General features: G+C 38.6%; 1 protein-coding gene across 1 annotated transcript in view; it reads right to left on the reverse strand.

The window, feature by feature from the left end:
• Positions 1–17637, reverse strand: part of cubn (cubilin (intrinsic factor-cobalamin receptor)) — a 355208-nt gene that overhangs the window by 313125 nt on the left and 24446 nt on the right. The window contains exons 9-16 of the mRNA XM_073055305.1: positions 16579–16682; positions 15915–16041; positions 14691–14859; positions 14466–14597; positions 10957–11052; positions 7105–7229; positions 6574–6757; positions 4586–4767 (exon numbers count right to left, since the gene is read on the reverse strand). Coding sequence (XP_072911406.1) covers positions 4586–4767; positions 6574–6757; positions 7105–7229; positions 10957–11052; positions 14466–14597; positions 14691–14859; positions 15915–16041; positions 16579–16682 — 1119 coding nt within the window. The remainder of the gene's footprint in view (positions 1–4585; positions 4768–6573; positions 6758–7104; positions 7230–10956; positions 11053–14465; positions 14598–14690; positions 14860–15914; positions 16042–16578; positions 16683–17637) is intronic.

A 17637-nucleotide genomic window follows, 5' to 3' on the forward strand; every position in this document is an offset into this window, starting at 1 on the left:
GGTCTGGGTGGTGAGGATCTTTGAGGACCTTCTCCACCTCTGGTCCTCTGATGATTACTGGCTCACAGACCTCCGGTTTCCCTCCCCTGAAGTCTACAATCAGTTCCTTGGTCTTATTTACTTTGAGTGAGAGGTTGATCTTATACACCACTGAGCCAAGTTTTCAATCTCCATCCTGTATGCTGATTCATCACCCCCTTTGATACAGCCCACAACAGTAGTGTCATCATGAAATTTGTATTCTGTGATGGAGCTGGACTTAGCCACACAGTCATAGGTGTACAGCGAAGGGGGTAAGTACACATCCCTGTGGTACTCCTGTGCTGATGGAGATTGTGGGGGAGATGCTTTGCCAATCTGAACTGACTGGGGTCTGCAAGTGAGGAAATCCAGGATGCAATTACACAAGGGGGTATTGAGGCCCAGGTCTTGGGGAGTTTACTGATTAGTTTTTATGATGATCTTAAATGCATTCCTGTAATGGATAAAAAGCATCCTGATGTATACATCTTTGCTGTGTAGATGTTTTCAAGTTGTGTCAAGAGCCAATGAGGTAGCATCTGCTGTAGACCTGTTGCTTCAGTAGGTGAATTGGAGCAGATCCAAGTCACCATTCAAACAGGAGCTGATATGCTTCAAAACCAGCCTCTCAAAACACTTCATCACTGTGGATGTAAGTAAATGCCACTAGGCAATAGTCATTTAGACAGGTTACCATGCTTTTCTTGGTCATCAGTATGATTTAAGCCTGATTGAAGCAGGTGTGTACCACAGACTGCTAGAGCAAGAGGTTGAATACACCAGCTAGTTGGCCAGCACAGGACTACAGTACTCGGCCAGGTACTCTGTCCAAATGGGATGTTTTCCTTGAATTCACTCTCTTGATCTCTCTTCACACATCATCTTCAGATACTGAGGCCAAAGAATCATGGGGAGCCATGAAGATGCGTGATGGTTCTTCCCTGTTCTGGTGGTCAAAGCGAGCATACAAGGCATTAAGCTCATCTGGAAGTGAAGCTCTGCTGTCCCTTGTGTTGCAAGATTTAGCTTTGTAGGAGGTTATGACATCCAAACCCTGCCACAACTGTCGAGCATCCCTCGTAGATTCCAGTCTAGTCCAGAATTTCCACTTCACCTGAGAGATAGCTTTCTAGAAATCATATCTGCACCTCTTGTAGCGTTCTTGATCTCCAGACATGAATGCCCCTGATCTGGCTCTCAGCAGGTTCTGGATTTCATTGTTACTCCAGGGCTTCTGATTGGGGAAAACCCTGAACGATTTTGTAGGGACCCACTCACCCACAGCTGCTTTAATGAAGTCTGTAACAACCCTGGTGTAGTCATTCAGGTCCTCAGATGAGTTCTGAAACATAGCTCATTCCACTGACTCAAGGCAATCTTCTAACTGTTCCTCAAACTCCCACACTCTTCTCTCAGTTGACTTGATTTCTGGAGGCTCTGTCTGTATGCAGGTAGTAGGATTACAGCAAAATGATCAGATTTGCGTAAATATGGTTTTGGGAAGCAATGATAGGCAGCCCTTAACATAATGTAGCAGTGATCTAATGTGTTGAGACCTCTGGTGCAACAGGTTATGTGCTGGTGATAATTGGGCAGGGTTTTCTTCAAACAGGCTTGGTTAATTTGAAATGAGTCAGATTGGGCTGTTTCTTGCTTACAGACAGCATTGCTCAGTTTCATCAGTGCTCACTTATAATTGGCCGCTGGTGGTATGTAAACTGCAGTCAGGATCATGGATGAAAGCTCCCAAGGCAAATAGAATGGTCTACACATAATCGTTAGTTGTTCTAAGTCAGGGAAACAAGAAGTTGGCATACCCTCAATGTCCGTGCACCAATAAGAATTAACTAAAAACCATATGCCGCCACCCTTTTCCTTTCTGAAAATCATAAAACCTTCAGGACAGATAGCTACGTCCAGAGTGTTCACCATTAACCAAATCTCAATTGAACAAACTATTGCGATATGCCTCATCTGCCTCTGGTACAGCAGCCTTGCCCTGAGATTGTCGATCTTATTTTCAAATGACTGTACATTTGCTAACAAGATGGTAGAGAGAGGCTGCCTCATCCCTCTGCACTTCAGCCTGGTTTGAATCCCATCTTTCCTGCTGCATTTTCAGCCTTGACCCATAAAGCTTAACTGCTTAACGCTTAACCACTCCGCATTTAACTGTAGAATGTGAAATCTAAAGATCATTGATGTAGTTTGGTAGCGTGTTGTCTGTTACCTATATGCAGCCAGTCTGCACTAATTAGATGCAGAATAAACCAATTTTACAAAGGAGATCAGATGTTGATTTCAGGCACTCACCCTGGAAGTCTGTAATGCCGCCCTTATCAATAAGAAGCAATTGCATTTTCTTACAATGGCCTAACATGAGCTGCTCTCAAAACTATTATGTGCCTCATGCCAAAAACAGGCTACTGCTGTACTTCCACAAGGAACAGAACTAACTCACTGCGTACTCAAGTGTTCACTTGAAAATGGAATGATACAACCATTTCCTCCATATCCTTGGACAAGTTCAGGCCCCTAGATGACAGCTTTATAAATAACTTTAGAGCAACCACAATTGCCCAGTGTAATAGGTAATCTGCAAATGTACAGCTGTGTCCAGATGAAAACTCAAGTGGGTAGAATATATTGACAAATTCCAGCAAAACAAGCAGAACGAGTAGTTTCAATGCAGCTTTAAGAAATGCCTGTAACTTACATTGTGCCAAAAAATTGCAAGCCAACAAAGCAGCAAAGTAGCTGAATAATAAAGAGACTTCAAAATAGGCTGTTCTTAACAGCAGCAATGAATCAGTAAGTTATAAAACTGAAGGCTTCCTTTCAGTGTCTATTTCACAGCATTGTTGAGCCTTATTTTTTTCAGGAAATTCATAAATTCAACATGATGCATGTGGACTGTCCCTGCAATGTAAACACTTCCAGGGCAATTAAATGACCATTTCCTCATAATGTGGCATACCAGATGCAGTACACTGTCAAATTAAAAGCTATTTGTGTAACTGACACATACTGTATGTTTAACTAAATACACAAGTGCAAAGACATTCACACGCTTTGTTCATAGAAATAATAGCAATTCACATTATAAGCAAGCATAATATACAAGCCATCAAAATAATATGCAAAGATACAAAATCATTGACTTCTACTCACTTGCTTCACTCATAAATAAGTGACACAATATACAAATAAACATGGCCAAACTTGGTATTTTACAGCAAAAACAATGAATATGTAGGAGCCAAATTTCACCAGGGTGACATGTATTGATGCCCTCCAGTTGTAACCTCACAAAGTATATACGGTTAATGGGAGAGCACATAACTTGAAGGAGGTCAACATATGTCTGCATCACAGCCTCTCTTCCATGAACTGTATACTTTTCATGGCCTCAATGAAGAAATCAGCATAACCAAAGGCTGCGCCCACCTCATTCACTCTTCTCCCCTCTCCCATGGAGCTGATAATACAAAAGCCTCATAGCGCATACCACTGGGCTCAAAGGCAGATTCTACCAATTTGTTATAAGATGATTGAATGGCTTTCTAGTACAATAAGATGAACTCTTGACCTCCCAATTTTACTTGTTATAAACTTGCACATTACTGTCTACTTGTACTACATTTCCTCTGTTGCTTTTACTTTATTTTGCATTCTGTTTTTGTTCTACCATGTACTATATCAAAGCACTGTGTCATAAATTGATCCGTCAGAACAGTACACAGATGCTTTTCCCTGTACCTCAGTATTGGTAATTGGTAATAAACCAATTCAATTTTAATTCTAACAGTAACTCCATCTCATGCATCTATATGAGTTGTGTTTCAGAAAGGAACCTCATCATCGAGAACCTCAGGCAGGAGGTAAAAGCCAGAAAGAAAAAAAACACCTCAAATTGAACAACAACTTATTCGCCATTGCCATCAGATTCCTGAACTACGGTAATCTGAGAAACCCTAATTTAGACTAGATTTCTTTTCTTCTCTCCTCTAATCTTGCCATTGGATCGTGTTTATTTTTGCACATGTGCAAGTTATTTATAACTTGTTATTTTAAGTTTATGTTAACTTATGTTTGTCACATTTATAATGTAAAATGTTGATGCAAGAAGATTAATTTTCACAACAGTTATACTCTGTGTCTATATCCCTATGATTACAATAAACTTAAACCCGAAGAGTGCTTTGAAATATGACCTCAATGTTAAATTCAAGTGGAAAGGACAAAGTATAAAGAAATTTTCTCTGAAGTTGTTGAGACAGAATCTATATCCAAAATTTATGGGGGAGAGGTGCCATAATTTTAAACAGAAAATCTCTATTTTCTGCCCCAGAAAATGATACACTTTCTTGTCCTTTGAAGTACTGATATTCAAATTACACCAAGTTCTCCCTGTACTACCATTGTTCTAAGAGATCCAGGTGAAAGATTTGCCCCTCAGAAACTGATCCTGGAAACTAGGCCAGGCATTTTAAACATGTCCTGGTGAAATTTGTGGAATGGCTGTGCAATTTTAATATTGCAAAATATGTGATGAATGTTTTACCTCTAGGTAGTCAAAGCTGCAATTCTCATGGTGTTCAATGTGAAGGCGCCCAAAAGCGAAATTAATCAGAAAGTTGGGATTGGCTGAAATGGTCCAATAGCAGTCCGTGTAGGGTGGGTAGTTGCCTGGATAACCCGGTGAACTTATAACACCATAGGTTTCATTGAGATGACTGCTACAGACTAAAAAAAGGAAAGATGTAAAAGATGCAATCTGTAAAGTTTGGTCCACAACAGAGAGCTTAATGGAAGCAAAAAATCTTTAACCATTTTAATATTTTATAAAATGTTTTCAGTCTGTTAATGAGAAACCAATGCGATTTACAGGACAATATTGTTTCTTGCTTGGCTTTGCTGCCTGCCACACCTGTGCTCATAGCTCAGCTGCAGGATCATCAGCCAGGGGTTACCATTCATTGATATTTTGCTCTCTTATCCCTGGTACATCTCCCACTGGCACAGCAGTCACAGGACGTCTTCCTGCCACCCCATGAAGCTTCTAGTCGAGTAAGTCGGACCCCAAAATACAATGGATTCTGGTTAATTGGGTCATCAGTTAATCAAGGCAGCCGCTTATTTGGGATAATTCTTAAAGAACAAAAACTAATCGAGAAAATAGCCAGGATTCCCTTCATTTCTTTAGGACACTGTACAGCTTAATTAGGATGGGAGTCTGGTGCTGAACAGTTTCTAATAAACTTCAGTCACGTGCACATTTGTGGCCATTAGACACAACACCGTGCTTCAAATGATCAGTTTTTAAATAGCATTAGTTATGTGCGTTTGTGTTCAAAATCAGTGATTTTAGTCACTGATAGGGAGAAATAAGGAGGACAATTCAGAACTGTTTTGCTCACTGCGGTTTCAAACATGCAGGCTTGGAGATGCCAGAAACAGCTATGAGTGAAAATGAAACTATTTCACTACTTCAACAAGTTAGGACCAATGAGGAATTTGAAGGTATCGGCAATAACCTTGAATGTTCTAATGAAAATGAAGATTTGAAGGTTGCAACTGTCGAAAGCATTGAATGAAGGCAATCCATTATCTGTATGAAGTGTCTCTGCTGATTTTGTTTATTTACAGTCAATCAAAGGAACACAACAGTGTACTCTGGATGAATTCTTCCATCAACAATCATCAAAGACTAATACAGTTTTATAGTACTGTAGTAGTATAGGTAATGTTATAATTTGTTCTGTATTTAATTTAAATGCATAATATGTTACTCAGTTAAATGGTAGTTTTTCCTTTTTATACCTTTTTAATTATTTCCATGGAACTTTGCCTAACTGAGGCTGCCACTTAATTGGGACAAATGGTCCTGATGTGCCCTAATTAAACCAAAATTTATCTGGGATAAACCATTTACAAAAGCTTTCACTCTAAGGTACAATCATGCACCACATATAACACTGAAATATTTCACAGTGATTCAATCAAATAAAAATAGCAAATAAGAGAGATGTATTACAAACTGACTTTAATAATCTAAGGGTGTCTAATTTCTGTACAACTAATGAAGTACCTTTGAAGTTGTCACCCATAAAATGTCAAAAACTCATGGTAAGGAATTGTATGCAGCAAGATTAATGAATATTAATATACAAACATTTGTAGTAATAATAGTACAAAAATTATTAAAGATTAAACAGTGGTCAAATATTATAGGCCTCCTTTGCTACTCTACAATTATGCTCAGCAGATCTTCAGTGTCTGCGTAAGAGGGCAAATTGGACCTCTCTTCTCCCCACTCCCATTGGACAGAGGATACAAATACCTGTAAGCATGTACCACCAGGCTTAACGACAGCTTCTATCCTCCTGTTTTAAGATTTTGCACAGTCCCCAGCACAATAAGATGGACACTAAACCTCACAACCTACCACTTTATGCCTTTGTACCTTATTGTCTGCCTGCACTGTAGTTGTAACAATTTTAATTCTGTGTTCCCTCCATTCATTTAACAGTCATACTTTTATCATTTTACCTTGTGGCAGCTGGCACTCTGGTCCTGTCCAGTCTTGCGTGCAAGTACAAGAGTAACTATTGATGCCATCAGTACAGTTTCCTCCATTCTTGCATGGGTTACTGGCACACTCATCAATGTTCTGAGTACAATGGGTGCCAGTCCATCCTGGACAGCAAATGCATATGTAACTTGAAAATATGGCCTGTAAAATGCAAAAGTTTAGTACCAAGAAATGTTTTCTATGAACCAAGTGCTATAGCTGCACCCACCTCATATTCTGTCTATGTTTATGATAGATACTGGCAATCAATATTACAGACACTTCTAGATAAGTAACAACTTCACAAGAGGAAACATACTATTTCTTCCTTATGTAAAATGTCAGAAAAATTACTTTCTTTGGGCAATGACATACACGAAGAAAATATTTTACTATTTTATTAGATACATGTGTCATTCAAAAATGTAAATCAACCAGTCAAGTCTTCTTTGTAACTTTGCTAAAGATATTATCGACAAACAATAGCTTTGTGTGTCATTGGAACTTACAAAACATTGCCCATTCACACATGGATTGCTGTGTTGGCAAAGATCAATCAGAGGAATGCAGCCATTGACTCCATAGCCATTTCCAAAATAATCAGCTGGACAAGTACAATTAGGAAAGATGGCACCTGAGAGTAATTAAAACAAACAAGGGAATGGCAGCGCTCTTTCTCAATTTGAAACTGTTCTTAACGTAGTAAGGGATGGTTTGAACATTCGATAATTTTGTTTTTCAATAGAATAAAACATTAGAACACAGAACAATACAGCACAGTACAAGCCATTTGACCCACAATATTGTGATATTTTAACCTGCTCCAAGATTAATATTATGCTTCCCTAGTAGAGTGGTGCTGTAGCAACAACCTGGCATGAAAAAGCTGATTGTGGATTTCAGGAGGGTAAGATGAAGGAACACATACCAATCCTCATAGAGGGATCAGAAATGGAGAGAGTGAACAACTTCAAGTTCTTGGGTGTCAAGATCTCTGAGGATCTAACCTGGTCCCAACATATTGATGTAGTTATAAAGAAGGCAAGACAGCAGCTATACTTCATTATGTATATAAGATGATGAGAGGCATTGATCGTGTGGATAGTCAGAGGCTTTTTCCCCAAGGCTGAAATGGCTAACACAAGAGGGCCCAGTTTTAAGGTGCTTGGAAGTAGGTACAGAGGAGATGTCAGGGGTAAGTATTTCATGCAATGAATGGTGAGTGTGTGGAATGAGCTGCTGGTGACAGTGGTGGAGGCGGACATGATAGTCTTTTAAGAGGCTCCTGGATAGGTACATGGAGCTCAGAAAAATAGGTAACTCTAGGTAATTTCTAAAGTAAATACATGTTTGACATAGCATTGTGGGCTGAAGGGCCTGTATTGTGTTGTAGATTTTCTATGTTTCTATTAGGAGTTTGAAGAGAGTTGTCATGTCAACAAATACACTCATAAACTATAGATGTACTGTGGAGAGCATTCTGACAGGCTGCATCTGTATGGGGGGGGGAATGGCTACTGCACAGGACTGAAAGAAGCTGCAGAGGGTTGTAAATCTAGTCATCTCCATCTTGCGTAGTAGCCTACAAAGTACCCAGGACACTTTCAGGGAGCCATGTCTGAGAAAGGCAGTGTCCACTATTAAGGACCTCCAGCACCCAGGGCATGCCCTTTTCTCATTGTTACCATCAGGTACGAGGTACAGAAGCCTGAAGTCCACACTCAGCGATTCACGAACAGCTTCTTCTCCTCTGCCATCCAATTCCTAAATGGACATTGAACCCTTGGACACTACCTCACTTTTTTTAATATACAGCTTTTCTGGTTTTTGCACATTTTTTAATCTATTCAATATACGTGTATACTGTAATTGATTTACTTACTAATTTATTATTTTTTTCCTCTGTTATAATGTGTATTACATTGAACTGCTAAGTTAACAAATTTCACGTCACATGCTGGTGATAATAAACCTGATTCTGATTCTGATCTTTCTATCATTCCTGTGCCTATCAATAGGTTTCAATAGGTACATCTAATGTCAGAGAAATGTATACAATATACAGCCTGAAATTCTCTTTCTCTGCCTTCTCGATAATTCTCGATAATTGCTCTGATGTATCTGCTTCTCCCATCACCCCTACCAGTGCATTACATGAACCCAGCACTCTGTGTAAAAGAAAAACAATTTAAAAAAATCTGGCACAGCATTTGTGACCCCAAAGTGTTTCAAACATGCAGCCTTCTGATTCAGTCAATACACCATGATGTTTGACAGCATTATCAAGAATTAAGGAATATTTATTTAAATGAGTGCCAGTGGGCATTTACTATCTTACCATTTAACCTAGTTTCCCAGCCCATTTTTACTTTGTTTCTTACTTTAACTAAAATTTAAGACTGCTTTAGACCTAAGTCCTGCTGAGGGGTCTAAGCCAAAATGTTGACTTTTCAGTCCCCTCCATAAATGCTGCCTGACTTGCTGAGTTCCTCAAGAATTCTGTGTGCATTGCCTCAGACTCAAGTGTCTTGTACTCAAACTGAATATGAAATTCTATCATGTATAATCACTCCTTCCCATAAGAAAAATGGTATCAACACGAGTGTTTACAGAGTAGTGTTACAGAGAATGGATCTTTGATTCTTAAATGTCAATATTAATTGGAATAAATGTTGGCAGAGGGAGAATTGTAGTGTTAAGTATTCATTGTTAACCTCAGCAGAAACTAAATGTCACAATTTTGAAAGCTTGAACATTTATTTTTTTCAAAGGACTGAGTTTTAAGCCCTGTAGGGACCATTTATTATTATCCGAGATGGGATCTTTGATGTGGAGAATCAGGTGATGTAGGAGAAGGTTGGGATACTTTCAAATGAAACAGCAAGCACTTTGTCCTAAAACTTGGGTGAAATAGTTTTTCTGCATTAAGAACAAAAAAGCTATTCTTTACATATGGGGTAATCTTGAAATAGACTCATGCACAATATTATGGGTTATTAAGAAAAAAATCAATAAAATGTATAAACAAAATGTCTTGATATCTTGGATGACAAAAGAATATTTAACTTCAGTGAATAATATGATAATTGACCAGTGATCTGTAAATTCCTTCACAACTTGTAAGTGTAATTAAATGGTAGTGACTAGGAAATATAAAATTGGATAAGAAAAGGGAATTGGGGCTATAAGATTGAAAAAGGAAAAATATATTTTCTCAAATTTAAGGTGTAAATGGGGGATTTGGAACCAGTCAAGGAGGACTCATGAAAAGTGTGAATGCACTCTAAAGCAAAAAATTATCAGGCTACCATTCAATGATATTAATCTGTTATCACCATAATGAAAATCAGTAAACAATAATTAATAGCTGCATCTTGGAAATACTTATGCCCTGCCTATACTAAACAATAGAGAACTACCATTCTTGGCCATCCACTACAAGAGACATTAGAACTAGAAATAAAGTTTCAAGGATCATCAACGTATCAATATCTCATCTCCTAACCTATTGACGATACATTGAAAGGCTGAAAACAGCTTGTTTATGGTATCAAGCACAGTCTGATATTGGAATAGGTAGCAAATGTGATATGCTGTGCACAAAACAATCATCCTATGGGAAAGCGGGATGAAGACACACTGAAAATCTCAGCTGTACTCTGTTGATCGAAAACATTACACAATGAAATGATTACTGTAGTTCCTGAAAGTAAGAACACATATGCTCCGTGTAGAAACTGAGAAGAGATTGAATCATTCCTCTCAGGGTTTATGGAACTATTTCCCATCAGACAGACTAAAATTAAAAATGACATAGGATTTTAATTTCTAATTTTTTGGTTGAGTGTAATAATTGCTTTCTCATGTCTTTAATTATATTATAAGGAATTATCAATGTTGACTAAACTAAAATAAGACCAAGATGAGAAAAGGGGTAAAAAAAATTGAAATGTATCCATTAAAGGAGTATTGTTAAAAGGAATTCAGTACTCTTATCTATCATGTTTTAAGAAACATTAGGTGTTCAGATTGAACAGTAAATTAGTGTGAGTCTATGACTAAAGAGCATCATTTAGTGCATCAATAAATGTACTGAGCTGGTTTGTGTGGATACTTGAGGAGCAAGTTAGCAAACTTTATCTTATGAATTAAGACTGGTTAATACTTAAGTGTTTGGATCTCCAATAATGGAACTTGAACGTGCAGAACTCAGCAATAACTTGGAAGTCAATGGTACAAATACGCTTTCACAAAATAACTCCCATATCATGAAAATAATTCAACCTAATTCCAGTTATTTGGTTTGCTGTTCCATCTATCTGTCAGCTGTGCATTCACTAATGTCGCAATTAGCATTGTACCTGGATTGTAAGAACATGATGCCAAGTGATGACATCCTCCATTGTTCACTGAGCATACATCACTAAGAGTGCAGTTTTTCCCATCGCCTTGATAGCCTACAATGGAAATAAACCATATAAGGATACACACGTATGTGTTAGAATTTGGACATCACTGGCAAGGCCAGTCACTATTGTAGATCTGGTATTTTGAACTCATGTAAGGAGCACCACATCTGCATGTACCTTCCTGACTTGGAAATATATTGCTATTCTTGTATTCCTGGCGGATTTTAACTGGTAATTTCCCTACCCAACAGCCACGCTGCAAACACCTTCAATAGGACTGTATTCATTCATGAAGGCAGCTCTTCACCAACTTCTCAAGGTCAATTATGAATGGTTAATGCCAGATCCTGAAAACTTCATTCAATAAGAAAATGTTTTATTAAGTACTGCAACACACAAAATGTTTTGATATGTCACCAAACTAACAAATTTCTACAGATATACCAAGTTGAGCATTCTTACTGATACGAAGGCTCCAATGCACGGGATCGAGAAAAAGCTACAGAGGTTTGTAGAAGTTTGTCCTCACCATCAAAGACATCTTCAAAAGGTGGTGTCTCAAGAAGGTGGCATCCTTCTTAGTAAGCACTGACATTGTTTAGGTTAAGATATAACTATAGTGCTATTGAGGAAGAAGTTCTAGGATTTATAAGTCAGCAAAGGTGCAGGAATGGCAAGGCAGTTCCAATTTAGGGTAATATAGATTGCAAAAAGTTATTAGCATGAAGTTAAAAGGAACAGCTTTGTAAACAAACAGTACTGTCCATGAAATACAGGTTGTTAGGCTCCCAGTCCTCAAGGTCGCGTTGGCGGGGGCGTCTTAATATGCTCGGCAGAGGATGATGTTCAGAGAAACTGTGCTGGAGGGGATGGTCGGAGGCTCGGAGGTTCGACGTGCTCGGAGTCCGCTGCGGTCAGGGCGCTTTCACTGTGTGCTGCATCTGCGAGGCTGGGTCCAGCGGCACTTTCATTGTGTGCTGCATCTGCGAGGCTGAGTCCGGCGGCGCCGTTTTAGTCCATAGCGGGGGTATGGACTTCTGCCACCGGTGTGAGATGACGAGTCTATCAGGACCCTGAGGACTTGTGGAAACTGTGTGGTGGTTTCTTTCGAACTTATAGTCTTTTAACATCTTTGGACTATTTTTACTGTGCCCATGGTCTGTTTTTTTTAATCAATTATGCTATTGTTTGCACTGTTGTAACTATATGTTGTAACTATGTGGTTTTGTGCAGTTCTTGTAGCTTTAGTTTTTGGTCTTGTTTTGTCTAGTAGATTTTGAGGAACGCGCTAAGATGGTAGCATGATATTAATACGCAGCAGCCTCTCCGGATTCTGGATTGGAGATTGCCAAACATTATGTGGATTTTCTGGTGTAGTATGTTTTGTCATGTGCTTTTGTGATATCATTGCATTTGTGGTTTCTAAATGACAATAAACTGAACCTGAACTGAACTGAATAGTTGTTGGCTGCTCAAGATATATGGTTTGAAAAATGAAGTGACCATGAGAGGTTCTCATGTACATCAGTGAAAAGTAATACAATGATTATGTGGCCTACATCAAACCCAGGCAACATTGGCTGTTACTTTGTACCATTGTAGACAAATTCAAGGAGCTTGTAGACCACACTGATATTATGACCTAGCGCTTTAAACATGGTCACAGGCACACTTGATCTATCAATAGTTAGTACATATGTCCATCAGCCCTCAGACCATTAATTTTTGATGAATGGGATCTCTGCCCTCAGAAGATTTTTGATCATGTTTGTGAATTTCTTTGTCCCAGCAAATGTGTTTGAATATTCAAATGCATCCTCTATTGCAGAAACATAACTCAGTGACAGCACTGTCATACTCAAAATATTGAAGTAAAGGACGTCACTGTAGCTATTGAAATTAAGTTGAATTATCAGCTGTTACCTTTTATCTTAAGGTTATAAAAATATGATGTATTTTTTTTAAGGCAACTCTACCAACAGGATCTGCAGGAGAATGCCTATGTGCTGTGATGAATAAACACTTCTATATCGCCAGTTCAGAATCAGAATATGATTCACCCTAAACCTTTCCAGAATTTACAACACAAGTCAAGGCCATGACGGAACTCTCTCCACTTGCCTCAATGATTGTTGGTCCAATAATTCTCATAAAACTTTAGGAAGGAGAAGTCAGGAGAGCATGCACCATACCTCATCAAGGGGTCAGCAGTGGAAAGGGTGAGTGGCCTCAATTCCTGGGTATTTACATCCCTGAAGATCTATCCTAGGCCCAACATATTGATGCAATCACGAATAAGGCATGTCAACTTCTATACTTCATTAGGAGTTGATTTGATATGTCACCAAAAACTCTAACACATTTCTAGAAAGTCACCAAATCAATCAAAGAGGATTCAGAAGAAAGCCCTTTATTTAGAGCAGTGATTCTCTACCGTTTTTTGGCTGCGGCCCCCCTTTCAAACAGGGATACAACACAAACAGATAGACAGAACCTCATTTATTATTGAACACCAAGAAAACTTGAACATTCCAAAATACTGGACAAATCTTTAAAAAATATAGTGTGAAATTAAACATCTATCAGGCCTAATGCAATCCTTGAGCTTGGTGCTTCTAGATATACTGAGGTGAGCATTCTGCCCTGGTGCATTACAGCCTGATATAGAAGCTCCAATGCACAGGATCAAAAAAAAAGCTGCAGAGGTTTGTACAAGTTTATCTCCACCATTGAGGACATCTTCAAAAGGTAGTGCCGCAAGAAGGTGGCATCCATCATTAAGGACCCTCACCGTCCAGGACCTACCCTCTTCTCATTACTAATATCAGGGAGGAGGTACAGGAGCCTACTGATGCACATACAATGTTTTATGAACAACTTCTTCCCCTCAGCCATCAGATTGCTGAATGGTCCATGAACCCATGAATGCTACTTCACTATTTTGGTCTTTTTGAACTATTTATTTTTTATTGTATCATGTAATACTTCTTATATTGCACTGTACTGCGGCCAAAAAACAACAAATTGTGTGACATACTGCATGTCAGTAATAAATCTGACTCTGATTCAATACTCAGGACTAAGGAGCCCACTTGACTGGCATCCTCTCCACCATCTTAAACATATATTTCCTTCACCTCTAGTACACAGTGGCTGTACTGTGAACCATCTACAAAACGCACTTTTAGAATTCGATACATATTACATTAGATAGTATTGATGCTGCTCATTCTTAGAATTTGGTTATATATTAACAGTGGTTATTGGTTGGTCCTAATATTTCAAATGACTACCATCAATTTTGGAATAACTTTGATGAATTTGTAGTTAGCAAAGAATACTGTTTGAAGTAATAAATTTTCTGTCATAAATACCAATTGTTATAAATACCAAGTAATAAATACCAACTGTTCCTTCAGTCAATGAGCTAAACTTACAGATAGCTCAAGAAAAATACATACCGGCTGGACATGAACCACAATGGTAAGATCCCATTGTATTAATGCATTGAACAATTGGAGCTTGAGAACATTCTCCATTATTGGTTTTGCACTCATCAATATCCTGGCAGCTGTGACCATCTCCTAACCAGCCTGTGAATATTTGAACAAAACATTATCTCCCATCGAAAAATAAACTTTTAAATAATATTGCTGTCTTCTATTATAAAGAAGCAAACCTATTACCTTCTGGGCAGGTCCCACAAGAGTAAGAACCTGGGGAATTGAAGCATGGCACTAGTGGATTTGTTGAGCAGGGTTGTACAGGAAGGCTGCATTCATCAATATCAGAACTACAGGCTGAACCTGCAGTAGACTGACTCCACCCTGCTTCACAGATGCAATGGTACTTGGTCTGTGAATGGATTATAAATCAGAAGATTGAGCATTATAAAATAAGTATGAAAAACAGGCAGGTTTTCGAGTTTATTCCTACAGAATTCAAAATACAGTTGCATGGAAAACTGGATCAGCACATTTTGACAAAATTCCATGATCAAAAGTCTCTTGTGTCTACAAGGAAAACTGAATCAGCTTCAGCTATGTATAACAGAAAATACCATTTAGTACAGGCAATTTGAAAAATAGTCCTATGATTTGGAGCCAACAGAACATCTGGAAAAGACGAGAACAATTCCATCCAATAAGATAAAGTTAATATCTCCAGAAGGAAAAAAGACTTTGACGTAAGAATTGTAACTCAGTATAGCTGCACAGTTGACAGGTATGATTGACAAGAAATGGTTCCAGTAAATGCTGTCTACAATTATTGCACAAACTTGAAATTATTTGCTCTTGCTGAAATTGTTCTATACACTCTCTGGCCACTTTATTAGATGCCCCCTGTACATAATAAAGTGACCACTAAGTGTATTTCTGTAAGTTCATGGTCTTCTGCTGCTGTAGCCCATCCACTTCAAGGTTTAACGAGCTGTGCATTCAGAGATGCTCTTCTACAAACCACTATTGTAACACATGTTCCTGTCAGCTTGAACTAGTCTGGTCAATCTTCTCTGACCTCGCTCATTAATGAAGCATTTTCACCAACAGATTTCCCACTTACTGGATGTTTCTTGGTTTTTGCACCATTCCCTATAAACTCTAGAGACTGCTGAGTGTGAAAATCTTAGGAGATCACCATTTTGAGATACCCAAACCACCCTGCCTGGCATCAACAATCATTGCACAGTCAATGTCACTTGGATCATATTTCTTCTCCATTCTGTTTGGTCTGAACAACAATTGAACCTCTTGACCATGTCTCCATGCTTTTATGCATTGAGTTACTGCCACATGATTGGCAGATTAGGTATTTGCATTAATAAGCAAGTGTACAGGTGTACTTAATAAAGTGGCCATTAAGAGTATTTTTATCAAAATATGCTTTGCAAATGTTTCCATGGCTCTTACCTTATTTGGCTGAACCCTGTTTAAATCAATGCAGATGCCATGTTCACATTTTGTTTGCAAGCCATCTTGGCAATCATCATGTTTGGAAGTACATTGTGGACCATACCATTCTGGAGTACAGGTACAGCTAAGGATAACACAATGTCATCAATGTAAATACAAGGTTACTCAGATCTTATTTCATATTGATGTACATTCCTTGGTATGTATTTAATAAGTGTTTCCAAATATTGTTATCCTGATGAATAAGAGGTATCGCAATGAAACATAAATAAAAACCTTGTTAGACTTGACAAAGTAAGGTAAATGCAGGAAAGTGATGGAGGGGTGAGAATAATGTTACCCCTAGCTATCTAAGATCATAGACTCAAAGAAAGAGCTATTGCACAGAACTATGATTATATTGCTAATTAAAAAATAAAATAGCCCAAGAATGAGCTTCTTATGTGTGTCCTAAATAGCCTACAATTTGAGTTCAGACTGTGATTCCTAGATCTGGACATTCAGATAAATGCTATCCAACCCCCTATCTGCCCCATCAAGCTGCATAATTATATTTCCCTGGCTGTTTGAACAAAATAATCTGGCAATAATAATTTATTGTTCTATAACATTTGCAGCATATCTTATATTTCACTAATTTGACTATAATAGATTCAGTTACCTGTAGCTGCCCTCTGTGTTGATGCACGTCCCTCCATTCTGGCAGGCTAGGGATGATCCTGCATAGACCTCACATTCATTTATATCATCAGAACAGGTAGGTCCCTAAAAAAGCAGAACATTGAAAATTGATAAGTACTTGGAATTTAGATATAAATTTCCATTTAGTTCCAAATTTACTGCTAATTACTGAACACTACACAATCACAAAACAGCCACTGCCCTGACTTTTTATTAAGAAGTTGAACTTTCATGTCAGTAAGTACATGTCTCCATTATAGCCATGCATGATGAAGAATTTCTGAACAACTGAATTTCCAGAATGATTATCACCAATACGCCCACAAAGACAGGACAGCTCAGTTTTTTTAAAAGCAGAGGAGGTGGAGTATGCTTTATGATTAACCCATCATGGTGCACAAACGTAGCAGTTCTATCTCAGTCCTGGTATCCTGACCTGGAAGATCTAGTCCATTTTATTTGCTGAGGAGTTCTCTGCCATCGTTCTAGCAGCACTGGAGCAAGCACTGGAGGCGCTGAGTGACATAATCAGCATCATTAAACTGTACTCTGCTGCCTTCCCTATAATTGCAGAAGATTACAAGCAGGCCAGCTTGAAGACGTCTCTGAACAACTACCACCAACATATCAGCAGATAAGTCAACACACTCGACCACTGTTATATCACTGTCTAGAATGCTTACCCTGCCAGTCTGATCACCTGGGTGTACTTCTAACTCTTAGCGCAGGGGTAGAAAGTAAAGAACCAGCGGGGAGGACGAAGAAGAGGTCAAGGAAGATGGAGGAGTGCATACAAGACAGTTTTGAGTAGGTGGACTGGACAATATTCATAGATTCATCTTCAAGTCTGATTGAATGCACGACAGTTGTCACTGACTTCATCAAGATCTGTGTGGATGAGTGTCTGCCTTCAAGAACATATTGGACATACCTAAACCTAAAGTTGTGGATGAACCTGGAGATTCGTAGTCTGCTGAGAGCTAGACCTGTGGCATTCAAGAGCGGTGATCGAAAAACTATACAAGAAATCCAGGTACAA

This window comes from Hemitrygon akajei, chromosome 8 (assembly GCF_048418815.1).
Source record: "Hemitrygon akajei chromosome 8, sHemAka1.3, whole genome shotgun sequence".
NCBI lineage: Eukaryota > Metazoa > Chordata > Chondrichthyes > Myliobatiformes > Dasyatidae > Hemitrygon > Hemitrygon akajei.